General features: G+C 40.0%; 1 protein-coding gene across 1 annotated transcript in view; it reads right to left on the bottom strand.

Annotated features, from left to right (window-relative positions):
* Nucleotides 1-4,249: 4,249 nt before the first annotated feature.
* snd1 (staphylococcal nuclease and tudor domain containing 1) overlaps nt 4,250-9,599 on the bottom strand; it is a 187,530-nt gene continuing 182,180 nt past the window's right edge. The window contains exons 23-24 of the mRNA XM_014336127.2: nt 7,976-8,020; nt 4,250-5,282 (exon numbers count right to left, since the gene is read on the bottom strand). Coding sequence (XP_014191613.1) covers nt 5,217-5,282; nt 7,976-8,020 — 111 coding nt within the window. The 3' untranslated portion in view covers nt 4,250-5,216. The remainder of the gene's footprint in view (nt 5,283-7,975; nt 8,021-9,599) is intronic.

Genomic DNA, 9,599 nt, shown 5'->3' with positions numbered 1-9,599 from the left:
CACATCGGCCCACCGGGCAAATGGCCAGTCCAGCTATGGTTGTGCCATCAGTTAACCCTTCGTGCCCAGGGTTGCCGACCCCTGACCTAAAACATACCCTCACTAAATACTACTTGGTGGATGGCAAAATATAAACATTGCAGCAACTCAGTTCTTTTAGATACATAAAGATGAGCTGCTGAAGCTCAATGCAGTCAAAGCGTGCAGATGAGCATCTCTGAATGCACAACAGGTCAAAGTGCAAACAGCAGAAGACCACACAGTGAGCAACTTTTAAATGCCACAGCCTACACCAGCAGCTTTATGACCACGTAGAACCCGTGTTCTAACGACTGCTTTCAGCAGGATAACAACTTTTCTTGAACTTACAGTCACAGGATCACAATCGAAAACAGCACCTTTGGGATGTGATGGAACAGGAGATTCATGTCCTGGAAGGAAATGAAACAAATCTGCAGCAACTGTGTGATTCTATCATGTAAACATGAACCAAAATCTCTCAGGAATCTGTCTCATGAAGAATTAAAGCGTTTATGAAGGGGAAAGCCGTCCAACCCAGTGCTAGCAAATGAGCAGTGAGTCGAGGTTTCATACTACACCTCGACAAACAAATGCATCATGAATCTGGTCTCTTCAGCCAGTACAGATTTAATCAGCACAGATGTTTTATTTTTCTACTTATCCATGATCCCCTGCCTAGGCTTCTGCCCATCAAAAATGTGCCTCTTCAAAGACTCAGTCAAAAATATTTTCTAGCATTTGCCTTTTATTAATAAACTCTAGCAGTAATAATACATTCTTTAAAAACGTGTGACGTTTTTGGCTGCAGAAACGGACAAGTGGGATTTCATTTGGACTAAAGGACTGGCTTTTTATTGAGCAGCAGCGATGGTCTGCTTGCCTGTCTGTGCTGCCTATGTTATCTATTTCTGTGATGCAGTAGGTGGGAATAGCAGACCATCAGGACAATCGGTGACACTTGGGCCCAGTGTTTCCTCAGCTCCCTCCCTTGCTTAATCTGTGTTTTCTTTGTGCTATCCAACATCTCGCTCGTCACTAATCCACACTCGCAGCGCCTCGCCACTGACTCAGAATCTCAAGATATTTTCCTTCCCTTTGTGTGCCTTTCCATGGCTTTTCAGCCAGGTCATGACACAGTGATTCAAGCTTTTTCTAGCGCTGGGAATAATGTGGCCGCTTGTTTTGTGAGTTATTTAAACACTAAAATCTGCCCTGAAAATAAATTCCTATGAAATTCAGTGAAAGTGTTGATTTAAAGAGAGCGATGAGGTTTTTTTCTTATGCAGGTCTGGATGCACTTCTTTTAATGACAAACAGAGCTGTCATTAAAAACTTGTAAACCGAAGCCCACTGGAAATCAAGTGTCTGCTTCACAGTTTTCAGTGTGTTAAATACCTATTTTGTCAGGGTGACTGACCTGCTAATGCAAAGCGCTGCTGAATTCTTATTATTGCAGTATCCTTGTTAGGTTTGCTCTTCGGGAAATAGGCTTTAAACCATATGTATGGTGATTTGAGGAGGCAATGATGTGGTTTATGTAAGATTTGGCAAAGCATGAGTGCTTTATGATTAACAGTCATTTAATGTGGAGTAGAGCATTTATTTATATGGCAGGCTACATTAAATGTTTATGGGCACTTTATTATAGACCCTTTATATTATTTTTTGTCAAGTTGCAGGCAACAGCCGATAAAGATAACCTCAAGAAAAAAGATCAAAAACAAAGAAAAGTCAGATGAGTATTTCAGGGAGTTTACCGCACAACTACCTCCAGGATTGACAGAGAATTCGCCGAAAAAGGAAAATAAATTCTGCGTGTGACAGGTGTCTGAGTGGTTCAACCAGCTGCTGATGGTGTCCAACCATGAGGGATACCGACTATTATTTCAATTGTCTATGTTTTTTTATATGCTTTTACAATTTCACTGACTCATTAATGTGGTTTCAAATAATTACGTTGGCATATTTACACTCAAGACCTGTTGTTTTAAGTCCTTTTAAACGTCCTGATCCGTACGTGGAAACTTTAGATGAAAAGAAATGGTTTTCTTCCTTGTGTTGGATTAAAACTGCTGAACTATTGTTACCCGATTATGTGCACATTGATAGCGGTGTTTTTATATTTTTTGGTCTTTCATTTAAGAGATAATAATGATAATATTTGGACTTTTTTCCTTTAGATAATTTTTGTCCGTTTACTTCATGTAACTGTTAATAAGCACACTTTTATTTATTTATTTTGATATTCTTTACCGAAACAGAGTTAATTTAATAAGGGGAATGTAATTTTCTATTTAATTAGTGCCATATATTAGGCATTCTTTAAGTGCACGTGTAATTAATCATTTTAGCTGTTTAGCTCCTAGTAATGAAAGACTAGCTCGCAAGCGCCCCCAGCTGAATGGCAGCTACAGTTATGTGCAATAGGATTAAAAGGGAGTGGAATGACTGCGCTGTTTGTGGAAGCCACAAAGGCAGGGTCCCCTTAAAGATCCCGAGCTAAAACTATGAGTCAGGCAAAGACTCTGACACTGTTAAGAGTCCCGCAATAAAAATAAAAAAAAGACTATATGGAGCTGAAAATTAATATAATGGATCCACTTTTATAGAAACCTCTGCCTCAGCAAAGATATCAAGTGTTACCTTCATTTCCCATTTAACTCAGTCAATTCACCTTTGAACTGATTTTTATTTTATATTTATTTTCAACAGAAGCAGAATATTGTTAAGAGTTTAGTGTCTAGGCTCAGAGCTCATCACTCCCAGCAGATACATTAGTGACTGATGAGTAAGTACCCCCCCTCCTGTCATTTTTTCAGTGTAACAGTCTCCAAAACATAGATCTTGCTGGCCCCTGTTATTTTACTGCTACCTCTACTTGTGGCTTCCCCGTTATATCCGTCTCGTCTTCATTCGCATGTTTTTTTTTCTTGGTTCTGACCTTTCTTCTCTCTCCAGAGCATACCTCCACCTTCTCCCTGCAGGTCAAATGTCACCTGTAAACATCATTATCCACAGACACTCCTGCCTGACCTAATCTGTCAGTCTGTAGCTTAACTTCATCCATCTCTTCTCCACTCTGTCTTCCATACATCTCCTGCACCACCCTCACATACTTCTCTGCCACTCCGGACTTCCTCATACAGTTTGGGTCTTGGCAGCTCATCATATGCTTTCTCTAGATCCACAAAGACACCTTTCTGCTTCTCCATCAACTCTCTCAAAGCAAGCATGACATCTGTAGTGCAGTTTCTCAGCACAAAGCTATGCTGCTGCTCTCTTTTTTACCTAGTTTTATTAGCGCTTTCTTGTTGTGAAGAGACAGACAGCGCTAACCACCCTGATATGCTACTAATTTAACTCAAGTAAAACAACAATTTAGAGGTTTTAGTCAATTTTGGTCACATCTGACAAAACACCATGCCTGACGAGGCTTAGACGGACGTTTATTGGAACATATTGGGTAAACTCTTTGTCTAAATTCTGCCCCTGACAAACACCCTCCATGTTCAATAATGAAGAAGACTAAAACTAATGAAAGTAACATAAAACATTTTAAAAGGATAAAAAAAAATTACTTTGGCCTTGATTGTAGATAAATCTTCAAATTGGACTGTTGTCGCAAAGAGGCTACAAATTCTCTTCCAATACAGATATATTTTGTTTCAGCCAATGGGATGGATCCAATCCAGTGCATGAAAAGGTTTTATTTTAAAAATTATTTTTGAGAATTGTTTTTTGTTTTTAAACGGGCAGGAAACACTTCAAACCTGTACTTTAAAAAAAAAATCACTTCATGTAAATTCAGTAGCTGTGCTTCTGCACGACTTACATAAACTTTAAACTTTTAAGTGAAAACAGTTGATTTTACAGCCCGTTTGTTAGCAGTAGCTGAGCAGGAAGTGATACATTTGAAAGATTTTGGAGGTGAATGTTAAACAAGCTCAAGCTTAGACAAATTAGCATCGCTAATTGCAAATTTTGTGGTTAAAAAAAGAAATTAAAAAACCCCAAACTGTCAAGCTTTTAGTGAAAGACCTTTGCTGGATTGTGGTGTTTTACAGGAAACAAAACCTTTTATCTGCATTGAAGTGCTCTTAAATTTTGGCACAAGTGTTTCATAAAAAAAAAACTGAAATCCTGAGCTTTATGTCTAAAGGACTTTGTTTCAGGTTGCATTTTCGTATTCTTTCATTTTTATTTGAGGAAAACATAACAAAAACCCACGTTTAATTTGCTTATTTTTTATTCATCAGATTTTTAATAGAATGCAAAGGTCCATTATGTGGAAACAAATTCAAACACTGTATCTGCCATGGCATACAGAGACAGGAAGAGAAGAGACTGCCAGAGACAGGATCATTACCGTTATCAGAATGTAAACTTTACAGAAGAAGAGATGATAAAATGCCACGTGAAGGCATCGATATTTACTGGTCATAAAAGTGTGACAGTGAATAAACGACGAAACACTCCCCACAAAAACATCTGCAAATGTCATAATCACACAGATATACACTGAAGACAAAAATAATTCATCCTTTTTTTTTGTTTGTTTGTTTTTTTCTTTTCAAGTCTGTGTGGCTTCACCTACAGCACTTTTCTAAAACAAAGCAATGTACACCTTTCAACATATCCTCACATTTACAAGAAATTCATTAGGGAAGCATTTGTTGCTTAAAAAAACAAAGATTAAAAAAAATTGAGCTTTTTCCTGCGAAACAGACGTTCCCTTCCGAGTAAAGAGGAAAGCAGGGCTTGGGGCTAGAGTGTCAGAGAGCAAAGTCGATGACTGGCTGAAACACATACGTAGGCATCACTTATTATCATTCACACAGGTACTGCTGAGAGGATAGTGTGGCAAATAACGGACCGGCAATAGTGCAGGCGCTGATTAGGGAAACTAAAGGACGAAAGGAAAGTGATTCTTGCATGATAATTATTTTTTCTTATAGCTTTGCTAGCATGCTCTATATGGAGCTACTGGGGCTAGCAGGAGGACAAGATGTAAGAGAAGAAGAAAAGCCAGATGGGAGGGTTGAAATGCTAAATATGAGGGAAGAGTGAGTCGCGAGCTTGTTGTTTAGTTCGTCTTCTGTCCGAAGCATCACTTGCCGTCCACGTTGGTCTTTGGAATGGTGTTTAATGGATGGTCTGTTCTCTTTTTTGTGCATCTTCTTTTATCTTTCCTTTCTTTAACGGCTGTAACCAAACTCGTCTGCGTCGTCGGCACGGAAGTCTCCGTAGCGCCAAATGTTGAGCTGATGGGAGGACAGAGACAGATCTCATTGACCATACTGACACAGATAACTGCACAATGTGGTGAAAATGCCCCATTGCTTTGAATGGAACTTCCAATAACCTCTCCAGCACATTGCATGTTAAATGGACAAGAAAAAAGAAAAAGACGCTAAAGGGAAGAGAGAGCTACAGTGCAACACACACACAGAGAGAGAGCTCAGTGCTTTCACAGACCAGTGCGAAGAGCCAGCATCATCATCTCCATCATCATTTAATCGGACCTGCGTATCCAGGAGGTTCGCAGTGCCTCAAACGCCACCACGTCTATTACTTCTCCTATTCCATTACACTGACAATCCTGCACTGCCCCATAAACCATCTCGTTTGCCTGAATGTCGGCTTTACCGCGACGTGGTTGGCAAAGAGTGTGCGCACTTTGGAACAGCACCCAGTTAGTTACTGCCTTTTTAAAAGCCGTAGAAGCCGTCCGGTCTGGAGGTGTTTGTGTGTATATGCGCAGGTCTGCTGTCTGGGATGCTCCTTTTATGGCTCTCAGAAGCAAGCGCGTTCAGCTGTTAATGCTGTGATTCATACCTAATTAGCGACTGTGCTAATTAGCAGTAGTTATTAGGATGAATGAAATGAATGAAGCCGTTTCCCTCGTTTTGCACTCCGCTGCCTTTTTTTTTTCTGCTCCTCCCTGACACCCTGAAAACATGGCAGTAACTCCGATTGCGATTACAGTCAATTCCACCTCTGACTGACTCATTGTCTGGACATGCTGTATAACCGCCGGGTAGCTAAAGCGGCACAGGAGGGACTGATTCTTTTAGAATGTAGAGCCATCATGCTTTACAAGAGTAAACAAAGCGACATCCAAGTGTCTATTGCAAGCTCCTGGGGCTCTTGTGAAAGGCTTTTTCTTTTTTGTACGATCCTGTCAAAGTCTCCAGGTTTCAGCCCTTGTCAACAGGACTTATCTGAACAGACCTTTATTACTCCTCTATTATTTTTACATAATGTCTTTTTTTTTGTTACTCCTCAACATAAAGACCATAACCATAAATGTGTCCAATTGCTCACATCTCTGTCCTGCTACTAAAAATCAGTTTATTTTTCTTTTAAAGGATGGCCCCGTAGAGCCGTGTTTGACAAGTGAAAGGTTGATGGTTCAAGTCAAGCTAAAGACACTAATCCCCTTTGCGGTTGTGTCAGGAAGGGCATCTGTTGAAAAATGTGCGGCGCTAACCGCTGGGACGACCCCTTGTCACAAGAGACGAGGTTCAAGTGGCTTCCATTTATTTATGTTTTAAAGGATCAGGATTCAGATTTCGTGAAGAAGTTGGGTAATGTAGTTTCAACTCTTTAATCCTTAAAAAAAACTTACTAGGAGAAACCATAGAAGCTCTTTTCTGAATATTTCAGGCCTGCTTATAGAACAAAATGACCCAGTGTGCTTCAGAGATTAGTGACAGTGGTCTCCTCCTGTGCAAACTGTCCAAATAATCGTCAAACCACATATATCTTTGATATGCTGATATATATGCATTAAGGTACAGGGCAGGTCATCACTCTTATGGAGGAACGAGTCATATATAGTGCACTGGTGACTTTTAAAAGCAGCAGGATGAATATGTTTTAGTTCATTATTGCTAAAAAAAGGCAACGACTTTCTAGTTTCTTCTGCATATTTATGATATATCAGTACATAAATGCTTTTGGAATGGAGGAAGTAGAAACTTCAGTAGAAAAGGAACCTTTAAGCGTATACAGCACTTGACCTAGACACAAGTGTGGCAATTTGGACATGTTATGAAGTCTAAACATCAGCTGTGTAAGGGGGAAAAAAACACAACACAACAAAACACAGAAATGAACCATCAATGGTCTCCAGGCTTTATATGTGAAGGAGGAAGTTCAATATGATGTTCACTCTAAGTGAAAATCCCATTTCCACTCACTACCTAAGGAACCCCACACACAGTGAAGCGATGTATAGAGAAAAAGAAATTGAAACAGTATTACGAGAAAGTAAACAATGGCACTCACAGTGTGTCTGGAGAGCTGGACTCTCGCAGCCCTCCCCGTCCATCTGTGCTACACATAGCGCGAGATAGCACTACACATTAAATTGTAACCCCCCACCAACTAGTCCCTAGAACTCTCTGGTCTGAAAGCACTTATTGTTTTTACATTTCCTGGGTTCCTTTCCAATCTTTTGCTGCCAGTTTCACTTGGCTGGCCGCACAGTTTACTGGTCACAGAATAAATACATTTGCGGCGGATTGTTATGTCAAAACTCCGACTCGACTCATTCCAACATGAGAGCCCAGTGTGCTAGACCCTAAATCCTATTCATTCCTTCCTCACTATCCCCACTGCACTCTTTTGCACAAATCCCCACCCCCCATTTTCATAGAACGGACCTGCACAGACTGTGGGCAGCAGTCCATATGGGACAATGCGGACTGCCAATGTAATGTGTGACATCTTGAGAAAGAGAAAAAGCAGCGAGGAGAGGATACACTTTCTCTCTGATAGTTTCCAAGGGAGAGTAATTAGTGTTGTAATGTATTCTTGTTTTGGCATCAGTAGATTTCTCAAAGAGGCAGACAAACTACAGGAGGAGGCGACGGAAAAGTGGAAAAAAAAAAAGGAAAAAGAAATAGAAAACGACAGACAATAAGATGGTGGCTGGGATGAAGTGACTTACCCTGGCACTCTTGGCAGATTCTTGACTGTTCAGGTACTCTGTCACCTGAGGCAGAAAGAGACAAGTCATTAGCATATCACATCCCTGCGTCACCCGTCGGATTTTAAAGGATTAAGGTGAATCAATGCATCCTTTCAACCTGTTCTGCCCCTGAGACATTTCTTTTACCTGCATACATGGAAATTTACAAGTTTTTTTTTTTTTTTTTTGCACAAAGTTCACTTTTTATAAAGAAGGGTACTCGCTCACCCTCCCCTTCAGCACTAGATGGAAGGAGCGCAATGTTCTCTGAAGATCAACGAGATCGAAACAACACGCAGACACAAAGTGGTTATGCTACTGCGGGCGATGCAGATCACACAAACATGCAAAGGAAGCACACGGAGCTCCCGACGTCATGTTCCAGCGCAACGCTTTCCGTAACTGAGTTAATCCACCAATGGGAGTGGCATCACTTCATGCTAAGTCACTCAAGATAAGAGTGACTCTCATACTCATGCCTTCCAGCCTTGGGCCAACACGTCGATGGTGTGCAGAAGATTTTTTTTTTTAAACAAGTGCATTTGTAAGACACCTTCAAGGTGTTCTCTTTTGGTGTTTTTTTCCTCTTTTTGTACAAAATCAGTTGTCTTGTTTTTGTTTTGTTTTTACAGTAAGGTTGTGGAACAGTGAAAACTAACAGGGAAAGAGTCAGCTATGAGCAGTACTGTATAGCTAACTATAGCAACTGTTTGCTAAACAAAAAGCATTGTAATGGATACTGTAGGTGCTGTGCAATTAATCAGCTACAACTATAAAAACAACACTGCACGGCACTTTGTAACGACAGCCTCTTTTACTGGTTTTACCCCTCACTCACTGACTCTCCGATAGGCTCCGGCAGGTTTAGTTGAATCGAGCTTTTTCTCAACCAGAAGCGCAAAATCAATTCAGCTAATTAGAAACATACAATAGTGTAAAAAGGAACCGAAGATACAGATCTGCTGTTTTCTTTAAAAAAAAAAAAAGAAGAAGAAGAAAAGGTATCAAGTAATCATAATTATTTGTTATCTCAACTTAGAGCCAAGAGATAACATTGAATCAACTTGTAAATAGCAAATACAGCCAACCTGATGTTTATTCACCAAAGGCTATGCAACGATGAACTATCAAAGTTTGCAAATGAACTTAAATGCTAAAACCCGATGCCTTAAAAAGCGGAATTAAGCTATGACATTATGGTAAAGCAACTGAGTCTAGGCTAGAAACTTGAGCACGGGCCATCTCAGGGTGTATTTTTTGATAAAATCTTTAAATCTAAACTTTCTAATCTGTGATAAATAAAACTAATATGAAATAAAAACAAAGTGTACGAGTTTAAAGTATTATTCAAGCTGTAAAGTCCCCAGATAGTTCTGCCACATACTGTATATAGAAACTCTTTCCACGCTATCCATTTGCTCAATAGAATTGCTGCTTTAAAAACATCTACTCAAAGGTAATATGCACATATTGAGAGTATGGAGAGGATTATACAGGAGTTGGAGGAGAGAAGAGAAAAGCAATGTGCAGTGTTGAGCATATTGACTGCTTCTGCTAGAACAGCCATTTAGCCTCATTGAATGAACCAGTGATGAGTCATAGG

The sequence above is a fragment of the Haplochromis burtoni genome, unplaced genomic scaffold, assembly GCF_018398535.1.
Source record: "Haplochromis burtoni strain Fernald_Lab_line unplaced genomic scaffold, NCSU_Asbu1 Contig_131, whole genome shotgun sequence".
NCBI lineage: Eukaryota > Metazoa > Chordata > Actinopteri > Cichliformes > Cichlidae > Haplochromis > Haplochromis burtoni.
The sequence above is the reverse complement of the archived record's forward strand: the minus strand, read 5'-3'. Positions and strand labels throughout refer to the sequence as shown.